The sequence below is a fragment of the Schistocerca piceifrons genome, chromosome 3, assembly GCF_021461385.2.
Source record: "Schistocerca piceifrons isolate TAMUIC-IGC-003096 chromosome 3, iqSchPice1.1, whole genome shotgun sequence".
In the NCBI taxonomy this organism is placed as follows: domain Eukaryota; kingdom Metazoa; phylum Arthropoda; class Insecta; order Orthoptera; family Acrididae; genus Schistocerca; species Schistocerca piceifrons.
The window spans coordinates 526,339,719-526,361,059 of NC_060140.1; the positions used below are offsets into that span (position 1 = coordinate 526,339,719).

General features: G+C 38.3%; 1 protein-coding gene across 1 annotated transcript in view; it reads right to left on the minus strand.

Moving 5' to 3' along the window:
- LOC124789735 (disks large-associated protein 5-like) overlaps positions 1–21,341 on the minus strand; it is a 200,698-nt gene that overhangs the window by 113,003 nt on the left and 66,354 nt on the right. The window contains exons 4-5 of the mRNA XM_047257186.1: positions 17,922–18,141; positions 14,551–14,803 (exon numbers count right to left, since the gene is read on the minus strand). Coding sequence (XP_047113142.1) covers positions 14,551–14,803; positions 17,922–18,141 — 473 coding nt within the window. The remainder of the gene's footprint in view (positions 1–14,550; positions 14,804–17,921; positions 18,142–21,341) is intronic.

A 21,341-nucleotide genomic window follows, 5' to 3' on the forward strand; every position in this document is an offset into this window, starting at 1 on the left:
CAATTAGAGCCATTTTACAGCAACATGTACAGCACAACTAGCAACCACTAGCTTTTTTCAGCAAGAAATTATCACCTTTGCCAGCAAATAGGTGAACATACAAATGTGAGCTCCATGGAATATATGCCTCAATCAACAAGTTTAGGCACGTGCTTGAAGGCAGATAAGATTCTCAGGACCATAAGCCATTTGTATTCACTCTTTGTCACAAGCCAGACAAGGCATCATTGCACCAGTTATAGCGTCTGAACCTTACTGCACAATTTACTATGGTTATTCATCATGTTATTAATGGGCAGAATAGTCTGGCAGATGAGCTACCTCACACTGACACTGTCATGAAGGTATTTTGAATTCACAACAGCTGCCAATGTCCAGGAAGGAGGCAGCGAGCTGAAGGTATGCCAGACTTACTGCTCCAACACCTCCAAATACAGAGCTCAAACACAGCTCTATACTGTAACTTACCAACACCACAAACATGACTATTATTGCACATTTTCACAAACAAGCAATTTCATCTTGTCACTGTCCCCCTCAGCTGGGAGTATGGGCTACTGTGCAACTGATGCAGAATGTATTTCTTTGGCCAAACATTGAAGATTGTATGGCATTTGTTCAGCAGTGCAATGCTTGAGAACACAACAAATTAACTTAGCGTGTAACAACTCCACTTAGTACTATCACCCCTATCACCCTACTGAGTCGGTGCTTTGACTATGACCACAAAGAAATCATTTGACCTTTGTCACCATCAAAAGGGTACCAACAATGCCCGACAGTGACTGACATTTTCTCTCGTTGACCTGAAATCCATCCTATGGAAGACACAATGATTGCTAATGTAATAACGACCTTATTCCGCGAGTGAATCCCGCACTTCATATTTCCTGTCCATGTCACTTCTAATCAGGGCCAGCAATTTGAGTTGCATCTTTAAAGTACTCTCAGTGCTGCTCAGTGTAAGCCATATTTGGACCATGCCTATCACTTCACCATGAACTGTCTCATCAAATGGCTTCCATCAGCAATTTAAGGCCTCGCTCATATTCCATGTGACAGAGCATTGGACTGACAGCCTACCTATGGTTCTATCAGGACTTCTTCAAAGAAGATCTCAGTGCAACAATGGCTCAATTAGTGTATGATCAGACACTTCAACTACTGGAAGAGTTCTTTACAGACTCATCAAAAATTATTATTGGAGCCTCGGACTTTGATCAACGTCTTATGCACCACTCTATCTTCTGCCACAATATCCATCAACAGACTCACACCAGCCTTCACACCAGTTAACACTGAGATGTCACCAACAAGTAATTCTGTGAGGACACTGGATGCATGAAATCTTCCACTGCTGCTGCCTGAAAGTGAACAAGTAATAACTTGTTTTGAATGCCACATACTATTCAACGCTGAATATTGTTGACACTTGGGGCAGGTGGATGGGAGTGATGTGGACAGTGAATTGTCTGCTACGTATTTCATGTGTGCAGTGCAAGCTCTCTTAATCTTTGCACTGCCTCTGAGCTACGTACAAAGGATGGATACAGATGCTCTCACCAGTCTTGTGATTACTCACTCCAATTAACTGTTATGTTGTGTGTTAAACTGCATTTTCAGATGACAGATTTGAGAGAGTAATCAGGACTTTTTCCAGTATGGAAGACTTACCACAGCAACCCACCTACAAACAAAGTCGCTAAGAGAGTTGCCATTACAATAATGAAAGGCAAGCGAAAGGTTTTATTAACTCAATGGTCATATAAAGTCTACTCGCAAAGCTCTGGAAATTTTCCTTCATTACTTTAATTAAAAATACTTTACATTACACTTTTTGCTTCAATAGAAATTACTTTTTCTCACTCCATGTCTTCACTCAGTTGGGCCATTATACTAAACCTGCAGCAACTTTTCATCCAAAAAAATTTCATTCCTTGTTGCCTAATTATGACTAAGCGAAGATAAAAAAGCACGTTGGAACATAGCCACAGGGCGACTGTGAATGGATTGATTTTTTAATGTTTCTCCACTTTGAAGCACGTATTATTCCACTTCATTATAATTGATGTTTGTCATGAAATCTTACACAGTTCTCAAGTCAAGTAAATCATCTTTAGCCAATGTTTTGGCTGGCTTCCTACTTGTTCTCCATCGGAACACAACAGAACACATTTCCACTCAACTCCAAAAACACATATGTCATTAGCAAACTGTTTAGCCTTCAAACATCAACTTATTGTGTTTTCATTTGGATGGGAAACAGACAGACACAAAGCCATGATTTGTAGTCTGTAACAATCTAGCATACACATTGAGACATGCACCTTTAAAATTTTTTGAGCATTTTATCAGATCATGAGATGGTACTTTCAAAATCACCTCCATCAATTGCAGCAATCATAAAGAGAATGTATTCATTAAATGTGATTCTCCAAAATGGTGTGGAATGCAGAGTTTCTTTAACTGACAGTGTGATTATACTAGTTTTTGGAACTGTAGCAACAACAGAATGTCTCCACTAGCTGAAACATAGTGACCTAAAACACCCCTCTCCTCCATGCATGAGAGAGTGCAATTCCAATAAGCAGTTTGAGCTTCTGCAGAGTTACCATCAAGCATTCTGCCACAATGTGCATCGACTCATTTACTGTAGTGTTCACCTTCGCACATGCAGAGGCGGACCATGCTGTAGTAACTTATACAACAACAGACTCAGTCAATACCAAAACAGTAATTCGCAGTAGCTGTCTATCAACACACAATGCCCTACTTTTGGGAGGCCTAACAGTGCTGTTCATGGAACTTTTGTGTTAATACAGTACTGCTTGAATATCCTAGTGAGATCTATAGTCAACTAGATTTTGGGGTGTCTACAGTACTTTAGTTGTTCACCTTGCCGCGTCACATGGAGCCCTTTCCTGTGTCTCTGTCATATGGAAAGCACAGACTTTTATCTTGCAGGACTTTAGCTTCAAGTGGTTAACCTAATAATACATGCAGAACACATCCAGAATCTACCTAAATTTCTTTTCTGTCCCAGGAAGCACAAACCTTGAGCTATCAACAACATACAGAAATTATCTGGTGGAATTTGGGATCAGGAAAATTTTTTGTTATGGAGGAATGTGCTCAGCAGCCATGTCAAGTGGTGGTCCCACATCAGATTTTACAGTTTAATCAGTAGTTGCCTCCCATTCACGGTGTCATGTGAATATGTCACAACGATGAAGGTGACTTTGGAAAAACTGAATCTTATCACCTTATATGACATAAACATACTTGTTTCTATTTCAGCATTCACAGGATTATTCGCCTTCCTTTAGAGCAGTGAGGTACAACTAAGGAAGACAGCCTTCAGTGACAGATTTGTCACAACAATGAATGTAATCTGAAAATAGTTTCATATATAACAAAATTACAAAAAAGAAAAACACTTCACAAACTTCACAGAAGAAAATACAGTTTACCACCATGGAATACGTAGACAATACATCTGACAAAACCAAAAATGTTTCAAAATAATACAGTAAGTAACATTAAAACACCAATACAATATAAATTACCAACGTAGAACACTCACAAGTTTAATTGTTGACAAATAGCCTGTTGACTTCTGTCTCTTCATAAGTTTATGAAGTTTCATGTCCCAAGTGTGATATGAAATACACAGGGCAAACATGTAGATCATTCAAAATGCCATTTAACAAATGCTCCCTATTCAAGAACAGTTAAATGTTTTACATGTAACAGAAATAAGTAGACAGACATTTTAGAAGAAATGGAGATTTACTTTTCAAGAATGAAAAACCGTAACTTTCAGTTTTGTATTTGATTTTTTGTTATTTGTGCCATGGTCATATATGTTACAATATTATTATACAGCTATTGCTTTGCATTGTGTGTTAATAAAATTGTGCATTTCTATACAGACTGCTTCAGCAATTACAAGTTGCACACTAGCCATATATCATCCGGCAATGAGAATTCAAAGAATCGTAAAGACAATCCAGAATCTCAATGAGAGAACTAGTAGTATCAAGATGATGATCCAACAATGGCAGTTCATGGAACAGAAACAGGAAGCATCAAAAGAACAACGCAATCTATTAAAACTGCTACCAAAATGGAGTGCTATATCACTGGATCAAAAATCAAATGTGTCAGTATTCCCCGCATTTGACAAAATAAAGGAACATGGGGCATGTACTTTTGCTACCTTTATCAACATTTGGAGGCACACCTGGTAACAGATGACAACCAGGAATGGGCATATTTCCTGTCTCAGGGACTGGCACTGACACATTCAATCTCTTGACAGAAGGACACCAGGAGCGAAAAATATTCTGAGCTGGTTAAGCAACTATCTGTTCATTTTAAAGCAAAAACACAGGTGTTGGTGGCCCTTACAAATTCCTCAGGTAGAAAAAACCTAGACAGGCATATTCAGAACAAATGGCCGATTTACGTGGTGTTGCAAGGGATTGCATTTCATATGCAAACATGGTGGTCAAGACACTGCTGATATTGATAGATCAGTCAGAGGTGTTATTATACTGAATAATCCTTATGATACCATGTGAAATTTGGTTCAGTAATAAAGCAATCCTTCCCTTGATGAAGTTTTAAAGACTGTTGAGTGTATGAAGCTACTCAATGAATCACAAAAACAAAGTGAAAATACAGAAGAGTCACAAGAAGATTTTCAAATTATCAGCCACTACAAACCGGAAGGACCACATTTAAGGAGCTAATTAAAAGAGCCCTAAAAATACAAGTCTTGCACAAAATGTAGACTAAACCACTGATAGAATGAATGCAGATTCAGAAATGAAGTGTTCTACAGATGCAACATCACCATCTGCATGTGGCAAAATAAGAATCCTTTCACTGCCAAGAAGCATCAGCAAAAACCAGAATGAGGCATATGAAGTTGCGTTGGTTTAAGAAATCAGCAGCAGTGAATATGCTAGAAAAATCTATAAACCACTGGAAATTAGTGGCTGCGCAGTGAAATTCCTGTTGGATACTGGTGCAACTTGCTCACTAAGAAATCTTGATGCTTACAAATTACTGTGTCACCAGAATAATTCAGTTCAAATTCAGCATTGAAACTATTCAATGCAGCCCTGAGTAACTCAAAGGGAAACATGATGCAGTGGTCCAATACAATGGAACAACTAAAATGCTTCCATTAATGATTGCCAACTCAAAAAACAGCCAATCTCTGTGGCACAAACTGTTGCAATGCCTTAAATTTAAATATTAGTGAAAAGACATCAGAGGCTGCAAACATGATGGATCAAAATAGCTTTAAAGAAGCAAAGAAGAAAATATGCCAGGATCATGAATCTCTTTCCAAGCCCAGCTTAGGCACCTAGAAAACTTACAAAGTAGTTCCGAAACTGACGACAGGAGCCACACCAAACTTTTCCAAGCACAGACCAGAACCATTTGCTATGACGGAAGAAGTTAAAGAATAAATTGAAAGGCTGAGCAAAGAAGAAATCTGGATGCAAGTGAAGACCACTTAATGGACTACACCAATTGTTACTGTACCAATGTGAAATGAATCATTAAGAATCTGAGGAGACTTCAGAGTGGTTGTAAATCCACAACTGTAAATAGATCAGTATCACAAGTCCAAGATCTGAGGTTCACTTTTAAAACATCAGAGATGACAAATGTTTTACAAAAGTAGATTTATCAGATGCATATCTCCAGCTGGAGCTGCACAAAGAATTCAAGAAGATGACTGCTGTCAATACTCCACTAGGACTGTTTGAATACCAGAGGGTACCATTTGTCATAATAAGTGCTCTTGTAATATACCAGCGATTTGTGGAACAAATCACTAGTATTCTATCTGCATGTCCCAATTGCTTGGACAATATAACAGTAACTGCCACAAATATGGATGAGTACATGAAGAATTTGAACATAATTTTCACATGGCTGGAAGGACGTGACCTCAAATACAACAGAAATAAATAAAAATTCTTCAAAAACAAAGTAGAATACCGTGGCTACATTACTGACAGGTGAAACAATAAAAAAGATGTTTCATCCATAGAAAATCCAGGAACTAGAATCAATCTTTCGTTGAAAACTGCAGTAAATTTATCAAGAGATTTGATGAAATCACTGAATCAACGTCAAAAATACCCCCCGCCCCCCCCAGTTCAAATGGTACAAGCATGAAGAAACATTGTTTTTGAAGCTCAAGAAGGGAATTATCGAGGAAACCTAATTGGTGCACTTTTATCCGATTCAAACTGTAGCATTAGCCACAGATGCATCTTCATATAGAATCAGAGCAGTGCTGTCTAACAACTATTCAGTGGGATCAGAAAGTCTCCTTCCCTTCCAGGACTTCAAATGGACATCAAGCTAGATATACAGACAGATTGAGAAAGAAGCACTATTCATAATTTATGGGGTCAAAAATTTCACCAACACTTTCATGTAAGAAGGTTGGAACTGATCACACATCACAAGCCTCTGGTTTCAATATTCCATCCAAAGAAATAACTGACACTAATGACTGTTCTGAGACCACAAAGATGGGCTATCACATTAACAGGATATAGGACCACAGAAAAACACTGCAACACTGACACTTATCAAGGCTTCCTGCTGGTCTGGATGAAAAATTCGATATGTCTGAAGAATCAGGCTTGCAACTTAATGAAGATATTAACAACAGATCAATTAATTTCTAGTCGAGCATAGTAAAATTTGAGAAGCCACAAGCCAAGATGCAGCAACAAAAAAAGATAACGCGCTATGTGAAAAATGAATGGACAGGCTATTTGCCAAAGGACAAAAAAATTTTGCAGCCACATTTTAATAAGAGGACTCCCATCAGCACCAGACAGAATTCAAAAGGGTTATCACACGAAAAATGTTCAAGGAGAAAATTTTGAAGACAGTTCATGATGGACACTGGGGTCTACATATATACTCTGCTAGCCACCAAGTGGTGTGGTGTGGTGTGTGAGAGAGGGCACTATTCACACCAAAGTCATATTCCCACCCCCTCCCCCCGCCCCGTTCCACTCGCGGACCGCACGAGGGAAGAACGACTGTCTGAATGCCTCGGTACGAGCTCTAATTTCCCTCATCTTTAAATGGTGATCATTGTGCAATTTTAAAGTTGGTGGTAATAATATATGCTCCAAATCCCAAAATCCGATCTTTGCCAAGGATGTAGTGAGCAGCCCCTTCTGTTTAGTGCCTTGTCTATCTGCAAGTGTGTCCCACTTCAAACTTTCTATGAGATTTGTAACACTCTCATGATGGCTAAATGTACCAGTCATGAGTCTTGCCACTCTTCTTTGAACCTTCTCAATCTGTCAAATCAGAACCAATTGGTAAGGGTCCCATACAGACGAACTGGAGTATATTAAGTAATTTCCTTTGTTGAAGGACTGCATCGCTTCAGGATCCTACCAATAAACCGCAATCGAGATTTCGCCTTACCCGTTACTTGTGTAATCTGATCATTCCATTTGAGATCTCGAATAGTCACAACCAGATACTTAACAGATGTTACCGCTTCCAAAGACTGGACATTTATTTTGCACTTTTACATAATGAGGATTTTCGCTTTGTTATACGCAATAGGTTACACTTCCTAATATTGAGAGATAACTGCCATTCATTACACCACGCATTTATTTTCTCCAAATTCTCATTGATTTGTTCACAACTTTCATGTGATACTGCTTACCTGTAGACTACAGCATCATGAGCAAACAGCCTAATGCCACTGTCAATACCATCAACCGGATCGTTTATGTAAATCGTAAAAAGCACAGGACCTAATACGCTGCCCTGGGACACACCTGATGTTACACTTGTTTCTGTTGAAGTCTCCCCATTCAGGACGACATACTGCTCTCTGTCTGTTAGAAAACTTTTATCCAATCACATATGTCATCAGATAGACTAAGCATGCACTTTTTGGAGCAAGCAGCAGTGCGGAACCGAGTCAAATGCCTTTCGAAAGTCAAGGAATATGGCCTCAACCTGGGAGCCGGTATCTACCAGCCTGTTGTATATCATGCAGAAAGAGGGCCAGCTGTGTCTCGCACGAGTGCTGTTTCCTAAAACTGTGCTGGTTTATGCAGATGAGCTTCTCAAAGTATGGAAATAATATTATGTCTGAAAACAAAATACGTTCCATGATTCTACAACAAATCTATGTCAGTGAAATTGGCCAGTAATGATGTGCATCCGATTTTCTACCCTTTTTATAGATTGCTATGACCTGAGCCTTCTTCCAGTCCAGTGGAACTTTCCACTGTTCCAATGATCTCTGAGAGATGATGGATAAGAATGGTGCTGTATTTGTAGCATAGTCAACATATAATGTTACGGGGATACCGTCTGGGCCAGATGCCTTCCTGGTGTCTAAGGATCTTAACTGTTTTACAATCCCAGATACACTAAACACTATGTCAGCTATCCTTGCGTTTGTTCGATAAATGAAAGGGAGAATTGTGCTGCAGTCCTCTACCGTAAATGAGTTTTTGAAAGCTAGGTTTAGAATTTTGGCCTTCCGTGTATCATGATCTGTTACGTAACTCGTACTGTCAGAAAGAGAAGGTATTGAATTGTGTGTAGTGTTCATAGATTTTATGTACGACCAAAAGTTTTTGGTGTTATCTTTTGACTCTGCAGATAAAATATTGCTTTCAAATTCATTAAAAGAATCTCTCACTGACCTTTTGACAGCTGCTTTCATTTCACATAATTTCTGTTTGTCAGCAGGGCAGCGACTACGTTTAAGACAACTGTGCAAAATTCTCTGCTTTCTCAGAAACTTCCTAAAACTTTTGTTGAATCAAGGTGGATCCTTTCCCTCCTCTATATTTTTGCTAAGCACGTATTTCTCTAGTATGTGGTGGATAACACCTTTAAATTCCAACCAAAGATGCTCAATATCTGTGTCCCACAATGAATGCTTGGAGCTGACTATGAAGATAGATGAAACAAATGACAAGCTGGTGACCAAAAATGGACACAGAGGTTGAGAAATGGTTTCACAATGTGAATCTTGTCAAATAGCAATACCCAATCACAAAAAGGATATTCTAAATTAACCTTCACCATCCCCAAGCAACATAATCATGGGAAAGAATTCACACTGATTTTGCTTGACCATTAAGGAAAGCATACTGGATCATGTGTTGACACACAATCACAGTTCCTAAACATATTTGACACCAACTTCAGGAACGATGCTACAAGCAGGAGGGGGGGGGGGGGGGGGGGGGAGATTGTTATCCGACGCCTCCTGAGAAGTGCTACCCAAAATTTTGATAGTAAATCTCTCTATGATGCCCAATGCTCTCTTTTAACGTCTGCCAGTGGAGTTAGTTTAGAATCTCCATAACACTCTCCTACCAGCTAAACGATCCTGTGACAAAACATGACACTCTTTGTTGGATCTTTTCTATCTCCTCTATTAGTCCTACCTGATAGGGATCCCAGAAAGATGAACAGAATCGGGTGAACTAGTGCCTTATAAGCCACTTCTTTCATGGATGAGTTACATTTCCTTAAGATTCTTCCGATTAATCTGAGCCTGATGTCTGCTTTTCCCACTACCTGTTTTATAAGGTCATTCCACTTAAGGTTGCTTAGGACAGTTACACCTAGATATTTTACAGCAGATGCTGTTGCCAGCTGTTTGTCACTGATAATGTGGCTATACAGTAGTGGATTTCTTTTCTGAGGATCAGCTAGGATAACACGTAGGTTTTCAATATGTCTCAAAATGAATTGCCTGCTATCATTGGTTGTTCAAGGAAAATGGGCTGTGCACTTACTTGTATGAACCGCACACAAAACATTCACTTTTGGTGAGTCTCACATACTCTTATGTAGTTTCTCACTTCCCCAGATACGGACAGTGAGTGCGTTCACCTTGCCACTTACATTGATAGTGGCTTCATAGCACAAGATAAGTCTTGTACAAAACCAGTGTCCTCCACTCTTAACTGCAGCTCTTCACAGACAAGTCTTCACTTATTTGCTGATGTAAGGACATGCACTCATCACACTTGTACAGTTTGAAACTTAGCCATTTATGTACCACTTTCTATACTGTAATCTTTGGCATGCACAATTCCCTGCTTGCTTTAGTAAGTGACTTGCGGCGACTTCACTGAAACACCTCGCACACTCTCAACGCATCAGACACAGGACTCTTCCCCTTACAAAAGCTTCAGGTTTCCATGAACTGTTGGTACCATGTATCTATGTTATTACTGTGCCCGAAACTCGCACTGCACTGTAACCACAGCTCTGGACACCTCAAAATTGAGCACACAGAAAGCCCTTTTCCTGTTGCAATGCAATCCTGGAAACACACACTATGCCTGCGCAGTAAGCCTCACAAATAAAAATCAGGTAGCATATCAAAAGATTGTACAGTTTCCTACTTATGCTTTAAGATTTGCCCACAAAGTAATAAATCGGTTTATTATTAATTTTTAAAAAAGCAGCTCATGTACATTGTTACTAAAAAATATAAATACAATTAATTTACCCCTTCTTCTACATCACTTTAGTAATCTCTTACTCTATTACTCTAATGAATGTAAGCATAAAATCTGCTGAAGTAGACATTCCTTTTGCAAATATAGAAATTTATCAAGAGATATAATATTTCAAACTACAGTCGCCTTGACCTCTATCGAATGTTATCTTCACACTGCCTGTTTGCTTGCCACTTCATGGGTCAGGTTGTGCATCAAATAACCCCCCCCCCCCCCCCCCCCTCCTCTCTCTCTCTCTCTCTCTCCCTTCCAGAAAATATTTTTTGCACACTCACCTCTCCTATTCTGTCCATAACATGTCTTATCTTCAAAACATCTTTCAAGTTTCATCTCTACTGTCTGCATTCTGCTCTCTTCCCACTTTCTTTTTGTCTATGTGCCAGCTGCATATGCTATAATGTGTTCATAAATTGAAAACATAACTTTTCTTATATTTCTTTGGGAGCATGTTTCACTGTATATCCATTACATTCTGGCAGAAACTGTTTGCTTGTTGTATTCTTTATTCAATTTCTTCTGCTATCTTGCCATTATTTGTCATCACACTTCAGTACTTTAAACTTTTCATCACTTTCAAAAATTTTCCACTCAATTTTATCTTTTCCCTTGTCATGAATAATGTTTTGCTCTTCTCTGTGTTTACTAGCATCCCAGATGTTTTCTTTAAGTTGCTTCCATAGATCATCTTGCCTATGCACTTCCATTTTTCCTCACCCATCAACAGTGAGTCATCTGCAAATAACACGTCTTTCGTAGCATATCTTCCTAATTTTTGTTTAATGTTCTTATGAATTTTGACCATGACTTGATGGTTTTATGTGCTAAAGAACACTTCTTTGTATCCCGCACTACAACCTGCCAAACATCACACCTGTTACATAATTATTTTTGTATTCAATCATCAAACACTGATCATGTACATACTATGGGTTTTGATAACTGCACCAATGAATGTATACAATAATAAAATATTAAATTTAAAATTACATCTTAAGTTTACGATATCACAGTATTATAGACTACTTCTACCTCATATACAAAGATGATAATTGGTTTTGTACCATCTTTCTAAGGAACTGTACTATACATGACAGAACTGCCAGTGGCAGTTCATTGTACAGCTTTATGCCAGTATATTAAAACTATTTTGATACTTAATTAACCAAATAAATTATAAATTGATGATTTTGAGCATGAGCACTTGCACTTTTTCAGGCTTCTGCTTGTGAGCAGAGCAGCTGCAACATGGCAGGGAGTGAGGAGAAAGCATGTTAACACTGGCCATGACAACATAAAGGGCTTGCTGTGAAATAGGGGAGAGTCAGTTTTAAGAGTAGCGACGCTTAATTTCAGCAATGACAAGGGATAGTAGTGTGACACAGACACTATGTTTGCACTTCCATCTGCATTGCAAAGGATCTTCAGATGCATGGTACTATTTCAAACGTGTCAATCTTGCAACACATATAGCAGATGTCACATGATTTTCACAGTCAGCTTGTAAATCTTTGTGAACAGTTTGTTACAGCTCAACTAGCCATTTTTATCAGAGGCACAAACAGTGAACCTGGAGTCACAGAAAGCTCCTAGACTTCATAGCAATGGAGAAATGTAGAAAATATATATGTTTATCATGAAATTTTTAAGTGTCTGTGTCTACAGACACAGCACCAGTCATGTTGGATATAAATCATGATTCCAACCACAACTGAATGAGAAAATGAAAAAGCTGGGAGAACACCAAGAAATAAGAGGGGTTCACTACATGACTCAGCAGAAAAATTTATGTGCAAATAATGTCACTTTGAAAAATGAACTAAGCAGGAGCACCAATCTGAGAACTTTCTTGAAGACATCAACCTTCAGCAAGAAAGTCTGTGAGGTGCACTGGCTTGTTCCTGAACTTAAACAGCCTTTGTGGAAAAGAGAACTAGCTTTCCTTGTCAGTATGACCAGCCATCTGAAATACTCTAACACTTCACATGTTCAAGGTAAGGATCTGTTGATAACACATTTCATTGATTGTGCGCACACATTCAAAATAAAATTCTCACTTTGGGAGAATCAAGTGGACAAGGGAAATGCAGTTCTTTTTTCAAAATTATCTTGACCGAAGTACTATGGTATTGACAAACTTCAAATGCTATCCACCTATTTATCTTACCATTAAGGAAGAATTTCTGTTTTGATTTAAGGATTTGACAGAGCTGGAGGGTGTTTTTCGTCCCTATATTCAGTGAATACTGAAAAAATTTGTACAGGTATGCAGCTTTAAGAAACTGACCTGTAGCACGACAGGGAAGATAAAGACAAATTTAAAAACAAGATATATGTTCTACATTTCTACAAGCATTTCCCTCACAGTAAGTTTCTTCATTAGAAGAAGGTGGCTGCAATTTAATATTAATGCTTGATTGCATGTACATCTTTAAACAAGTGTTTCCAGCAATGAAGAACAATTAAATGCCTTTGAGATATTGTCAGACCATAACCTGAACTACACATTACATCTACAAAGCACATGAATGAATGAACCAATTGTAGATGCTTTTGTAAAAGGGAAAAAGAGCAAGAAGATTAAAGAGGGCGAGATTTGTTCAAGAATTGTTACATGTATAATGCATGATTAAGTAAAATGAGAAATATGTACCTACTTTGTAGTAAAATTATGTGGTAGTATTAAGCTTTTAGTTTACCTGGTAAATTTATAGCAATGAAACCTCATTTAAACTGATTTGCACGTTTTTTTGTGGCAAAATTAATTAGTCTAAGAAACATGCGGTATCCACATCATCTCTTTTCAAGCCTCCATACAGCTCCCCACTCCCTACCCTGCAGAGAAGTAAAGGAAATGTCCTCACTGCTTGTGGGCCTGTGCTTGCGACCTGCTTGGGGAGCCCAATGACTGAAGTCTGTCCTAAATCCATATCATTTCTGTTCTGTGAATGTGGAAAGGATTTCTGCAAGTTAAAGTCTCCACCTGATTCTTCATTGCCTTTTTAGGTCTCTGAAATGTGATGGGCTTTACTATTTGTAACGCAAATAATAAAATTTCAATTTTTATTACCAACACCCCCCCCCCCCCCCCCCCCCAGTGGTTGCTTACAATCCTCCCCAATGCACAATTCCTGTGAAACTGGGAGCAATCTGAAACAATGTAAGTGTAACACATAGCACTCTTCGCTGCTCTCTGTGAAATCCACTGCATTAAATATAAATTTTCTTTTGTTTTGCTATGCACTACACTCTTACTATCTTTGTTGCCAGACAACTTAAAGTTTCAGTTTTGCAGGAATTATCCATTAAGCCACTGCGTAGAGGACAGCACAGGTCATACCATGAATTTCTTGAGGTTATGACATAACAATTAGTGTCAATACAGTTTCCATTGCACAACATTGCTTTAATGATAAGATCAGCTGAGCTGTGCTTACTAGCGTATATTTTTGACAATGTGTCAACAGCAAGAGCTTCTCTGTTGCATACGCGTTCACCATGCCAACCTAGCGCTGAGTAAGAAAAGCATCCCTTCTATTCGTAACAAAGTGAAAGGTACGTTTGAATGACTAGACTGGTAAGTATGATGTCAGTTGGCATGCTTTGCAACTGGTCATGGCATGGCAACAGCTGTGCATGTTGAACTTCAGTTTTCCAAATGTTGGACATTTAGCAGGATTTACACCCATAGACAATGTGCAGTCAGTGGCACAAGCCTTTGTAATGGAACACAATTTTCTACAACCACTTGCAATGGTTTATATTGAGTTCTGCGCCCTGAAACCTATTCCTCTGTCTAGAAGCTGAAAAGGAATATATATGGCAGTGTGTCCACTAAAAATCAACAAAAAATGCATTTAGTGGCTTTTGAATCTGGGCTACTCATTCGAAAACAAATACAAGTGAACAAAGCTACATATATCTTTGCAGCATTATGAGGACAAACCTTAAGCCTGTATCAATAACAGCAATTAGTCCACAGTACCTGTAGATTTACCATTTCCCAGAAACCTTGCAAATCTGATTCTGTCACTCTTACAGGCCCACTATTTTTTTCACATTCATCAATAAGCCCTCTGTACTGTGCAAGCTTTTCTTTGATGAGTAGTTTGGTTTGTCCAGTGGCAACATCCACCATATCATTAACCTCATTTGGTAAACTGGCCGACTGTTCTTGAGTAAATGACCATTTACTACATAAAGTCTCCAACTGTTCTATTACAGTGTTCAGTTCCTTCCTGAAACAATCAAGAGAGTGCTACAGCTGGAAGACATTCATCTGTAATTCAAAATATCTTTACACTTTTGATAATTTTACTTTTGACAATAAGTAATGAAATTGCTTCTGTGTAAACTTAACTGGCAAGCTACTTTAGTTCAGACAACTGGGAGAATTCTATGATTGACTACAGGTGGTGAGTTTATGTGTGTTTTGTGTTACTGAAGTGTTCATCATAGTTGTTCAAAATAACTTAATTCTTTTCTTTGAGAAGCTAAGGAATGGCATGAAGAAAACAGGGAATGGTAGAAACTGTAGCTTGCCTTGCAGATGGATGATCCAGTTGACCACATACTCAGAAATATTATAGCTTCACAAGTTGCTCTGTTTACAATGAAGTTCCCAACCACCAAAAATACCACTAATTTTGAAGCTGTTAATCTATAGGAAATACTGCAGCAGGAATTAGAAATGAACAGGCAGTGTAAAGGAGCATCCAATTTCTGTATAAATTGCAATCAGATCATTCCATGTCAAGCAAACCAATCTTAGGCACTATATCTAATTTGGATGAAATTTCATTTATTCATTCTCTCTCTACAGAAATTAGTGACCTTATTATATTTGAGTATTTTAAGTATGCTTCCATTTTTACAGCTTTTTAAAGTGATCTTGTTTTGACTTTCTAGCATTGGGAGTTAATGAAATGACATTATGGGGGGGGGGTGTATGAAATTTAGTTGAAGGCTAAAAAAAAAAACCTAATATCTTGAACTTCAAGAAAGAGCCACAGCAGAAAAAAATTACTTAATTTTCTTGTTATTTCTTTTTTTAAACATGATTCAGAATTACTCTGAATCTCATAAAAGGAAAATAGAAAATTAATGATGGATTTTTTCCTTTATTTTTATATTGTATGATAGTGATTAATGATTTTCAGACTTTAGTATCTAAAATTGAACAATGGAAAATCAGGGATGGAATAACAACATGAATGGATAGATTGCTTTTCACTACACAAAGGCATTGAGCTGCACATAGACACATAAAAAGAAAACAGAGGACAGGGAGGATAGGGAGGAGGGGAGGTGGGAAGGGGGATAGGTAATAGGGGCACAGGAGGGGGGCAGGGTGGAAAGGGGGGATAACAGGATAATAGTGGGGGTGGAGAATATGCTGTAGTGCTGCCTACAAAATTGTGTAGGGATGAGGCAAGTACAGTTTGGCGGACTGCTATGTGCAGCACCTGAAGGCTGTGCTGACGGGGAACAAGAGAGAGGCGAAACACGAGAAGGGGGAAAGAATATGCAGATGCTTTGAGGGGCAAGGGGCATGAAGGACAGGTACTAGCTATAGTTGAGGGCAGGGAGATTACAAAAACAAAGGACATGTTGTAGAGAGAACGGTGAGGAAAGAATCCAGTTGGCACAAACTGTGAAGCAGTTATTAAAATCAAGCACATCTTGTTGGGCAGCATGTATCGCAACTGGCTGACCCAGTTGTCTCTTCTTCACAGTTTGGTAGTCGCTGTTCATGTGGACAGAACTTGTTAGTGGTCATAGCCATACAGAATGCTGCAAAATGGTTGCAGTAAAATTGGTAGATCACGGAGATGCTTTCACAGGTGGCCCTACTTTTAATGTGACACAGCTGGAGTAGGTGATAGAGGATGTATGGTAGGATATTTGTCATTGCTGGGCATGGCTAGAGTTAGTCAAAATCTTGGTGGAGAATGTGATTTAGTTGCCCCTGGGTGGTACTGGGGGACGGATGGATGGATATCCTTTGGACCTATCTGCAGGTATGTGAGGAATGAAAGGTGACCATGGAACAAGGCACAAGAAATCCTGTTTCTGGACAAGCTGGTGAGATAGAAACTATCTGTGAAGGCCTCAGCAAGATCCTCAGTACATCTGGTGGTATTTCTATTTGCATTTTGACATTTTACCCTACTTTCTGAAGTTTAATCTTATAACTTCAAAGTTGAGTATCCTACTTCTGTTAAAGTAACACTTAAATGGCTTATAGATATTTTTGCAATTCTGTCATTTCTATACCATTCTGCTCAAAATGTTTTTATCAGTATCACATCATTGTACGACTTAAACATGGTTTCATGACAAGACGTACATAACTGCAAAGGTGATAACTTTAATCAATCTTAAATACAGAGGTAGCCTGGGTTTCCTGTACAGTGACTACTACTGGAATTTGCTTAATAGCCTTTCATGTATTTTGTGTGGGTCACTGGTGGCCCAAGTGAGTTAGAGACCATAGTGTTATTTCTTTTATTCCTCCTCACAATCCTTGTCACTCTCTTTCCACCTTTGCCTTGCTGCATACTTTTCTACTTAACTCATTTCATCCAATCCCTGGTCCCAGTTGGGTTCAGTGTAAAGACAATGTTGTTCTGTGTGCATTTGTAGTTGCACTGGATACGAGTGCAAGTTCGTGAGCTGATTCATTAGAGGAAGTCTTAATTTATGAGCCTATCTACTTCTCAACATCTCCACTATAAACTGATTGTATCACTTCACTCATTCACTGCTTATATTCCAGATAGTATTTTCCAATATCTCCTTTACCTCTAACAATTGTCACATTTTCATTATTCTTACCTTCTCAGCTTCCTTCCATTTGATTATCTCTGAATGAATAATATCATCTTTGACTGATTGTTTCATTCACTGTTATGTGCCAGTTATACCAATATCGGTACAACTACATGTGGCAAGTGAAATTCTCTTTTCCTTATTTCTTTCTTTTCTTTAATATAATTCATAACTCAATATTCTACCTTGTATGCTATTTGAATAAACTACCTGAACTGTACTAAAGGTTGAGAGTATTACAAAGCTGCCAAGTTTGGAGTGCTAACAAATACCACCATGTTCTGCCTCTTCTTCAGAAAGATAAATTATTTTATTTCTGTAAACAGCTCTAGACTATGAAGGTAATTTAGATTCACCCATGTAATTCTTTTTTCTGTCATGTATAATGCCAGTTTTGAAACCAACCTAACATATGTAAGTTTCGCTATAAATGCCATATTCATTTGTAAAGTTATGACACACTAAATGAAACAATTCAGACTCTCTAATATAGTTTATTTATTTCACAAGTTATAAAGTCTTTACCTGTATTGTGAAACATCTGTTTTTTTATCAGAAGGCACAGCTTCTGCAACTAGTGGTTCCTTATTTGGGTCCGATGTATTATAATCTAGTTTCCTTTTACTCAACAATGGATTTCCACATAGCTTTGTAGATGATGATGATGATGTCTCTTTTGTACTTCCTTTCCTACCACTTCTCTTTGTAATGCTGAGTGGTGTAGAGGCAGTTTCCTTTTGCTCACCTACACAAAAAAAGTTTTTGGCAATTTCTTTATGCCACCAATAGAAATGAAAATCACTGAAAGACTTTTTACAAAAAAAAGTTCAATTTATTTGTAAACATATTAGGAGTATATAGTATTATGAACAGGATAGATTGCTTCTCACTGTATCGTGTAAATGTTGAGTCACAAACATGCACAACAAAAAGACTGCTAAACAAGTAAGCTTTTAACCAGAAGGTCTTCTTCTGTATACCACACACACACACACACACACACACACACACACACACACACACACACACACACACACACACACACACAAACTACACAGGTTACATTGATGGTAATGTAACAATGTTTGAATGACATTTCAACTCTTTGGGTGTACAACATCCTTATTTTATAATACCATCATCATTTCAGGCTTCAGCCACTGTCAAGTACAACAATGCTGCATATAATCAGACTTTGTTAAGTGACGTCATTGTCAAGATTTACTTAACCGGATGTCCTGGCATGTAGACAAGTACAAAAACAATGAAATGTATGGCACACAAGTAGCAAACATGTTTACCAGCCATAAAATAACTGAGCCACAGAACAAACACTAATGCAGTGCAAAATGACTAAGCAGGGATGGCTAGAGGACAAATGTAAGGATGTAGAGGCTTATCTCACTAGGGGTAAGATAGATACTGCCAACAGGAAAATTAAAGAGACCTTTGGAGAAAAGAGAACCACTTGTACGAATATCAAGAGCTCAGATGGAAACCCTGTCCAAACCAAAGAAGGGAAAGCAGAAAGGTGGAAGGAGTATATAGAGGGTCTATACAAGGGCAATGTACTTGAGGACAATATTATGGAAATGGAAGAGAATGTAGATGAAGATGAAATGGGAGATACGATACTGAGTGAAGAGTTTGACAGAGCACTGAAAGACCTGAGCCGAAACAAGGCCCCAGGAGTAGACAACATTCCATTAAAACTACTGACGGCCTTGGGAGAGCTAGTCCTGACAAAACTCTACCATCTAGTGAGCAAGATGTATGATGCAGGTGAAGTACCCTCAGACTTCAAGAAGAATACAATAATTCCAATCCCAAAGAAAGCAGGTGTTGACAGATGTGAAAATTACCGAACTATCAGTTTAATAAGTCACAGCTGCAAAATACTAACACTAATTCTTTACAGACGAATGGAAAAACTGGTAGAAGCCGACCTCGGGGAAGATCATTTTGGATTAGAAAAATTCGGAGTAGGTATTAAAATCCATGGAGAAGAAATAAAAACTTTGAGGTTCGCCGATGACATTGTAATTCTGTCAGAGACAGGAAAGGACTTGGAAGAGCAGTTGAACGGAATGGACAGTGTCATGAAAGGAGGATATAAGATGAACATTAACAAAAGCAAAACGAGGATAATGGAATGTAGTCGAATTAAGTCGGGTGATGCCGAGGGAATTAGATTAGGAAATGAGACACTTAAAGTAGTAAACAAGTTTTGCTATTTAGGGAGCAAAATAACTGATGATGGTCGAAGTAGAGAAGATTGAAAGGTATGTGCTGAGATTCGATCAGGATAGAGCCAGTGAAAAATGTCGATAGTAGCCAACCGCAAGGTTGGACGAGTAGTACATCTTCAAGTAGTAAGATCTTTGACAGCTGACAGAGCTAGGTGCACGCGGTAAAAGTTAGAGTAGTGGTGAGGAGATGCCCAGAGACAGGAGACATGTTTCGAGTTGGAGCTAGATGCCTGCAGGAGGCAGCATCAAAGTAAGAATTGGCGCTACACACATAATAAGCTATATATTGAGCGAAACTCGGCACATACCTGGGGAAACTAGAAAGAATAATTTATAAAATAGGTTTTCTTTGGTTAAATAATGTCTAAAAGCTAGATTGAAATCCCATTGTTGATGCAATAAGAGTTTTGTGAAACTTTCTCGTAAATCCATGCTATATAAGTTTTTTTTAGTTTTTCACATGTGCCTTAAAAGTTTGAACAATAACTATTTTTTTCATCTCACACCTTATGTCGTTCTCCGCATCCTGTGCTTGCATTGAACCAAAAGGTACATTAAAGTAAAGTTCCCATGAGTAAAGTTAATAATTTCATTTATCAGAGCAAAATAATCTATATGCCATTGCACAGTTGGCAAATTATTCAGATCAGGACAGAATTTTTATTAAGTAACAAACAGGGCCCAAATTAGTAAAGTTATCTAGAATGACAATTTTATGCCATTGCACTACGGCTGAGTTGAATGTATGTTTTATTATCGGCTAAACGGGAAGGAGTGCACGAGCTAAGTCCACAGACGCAGTCAGATGCAGGTTGGTGACTTTCATTTATTTTTACCACTAAACTTTCATGCAGTCAGATGTGTATTTTGAGTATTAATTTTCGAACAATATTTTCATGCAGCCAGATAAAGTTCAGTTTAGTTAAATACACTGTCAGATGCAAGTTTTATTAAGGACTAAAGCAGTCACATGCAGTTCAGTCTAGTTTAAATAGAGATTTTTATTAACAACACTTTCATGATATAAAATGTAGACTGGCAATGGCAAGGAAAGCGTTTATGAAGAACAGAAATTTGTTAACATCGAGTATAGATTTAAGTGTCAGGAAGTCGTTTCTGAAAGTATTTGTATGGAGTGTAGCCAGGTATGGAAGTGAAACATGGACAATAAATAGTTCGGACAGTAAAATAATAGAAGCTTTTGAAATGTGGTGCTACAGAAGAATGCTGAAGATTAGATGGGTAGATCACATAACTAATGAGGAGGTATTGAATAGAATTGGGGAGAAGAGAAGTTTGTGGCACAACTTGACTAGAAGAAGGGATCGGTTGGTAGGACACGTTCTGAGGCATGAAGGGATCACAAATTTAGCATTGGAGGGTAAAAAATCGTAGAGGGAGACCAAGAGATGAATACACTAAGCAGATTCAGAAGGATGTAGGTTGCAGTGGGTACTGGGAGATGAAGAAACTTGCACAGGATAGGGTAGCATGGAGAGCTGCATCAAACCAGTCTCAGGACTGACGACGACGACAACATGTGCACGAGCATGTGCATGGTACTATGCTGTGTTGTACGACTCTAGAGGAGTGATTAGCCCTACATCTTCTGAACAACGAATGATACTCGCAATCAAAAGTTGTTACATAACAAGAAAATAGTAACATAAATTAACCAAATATAAGTGTTTAAATC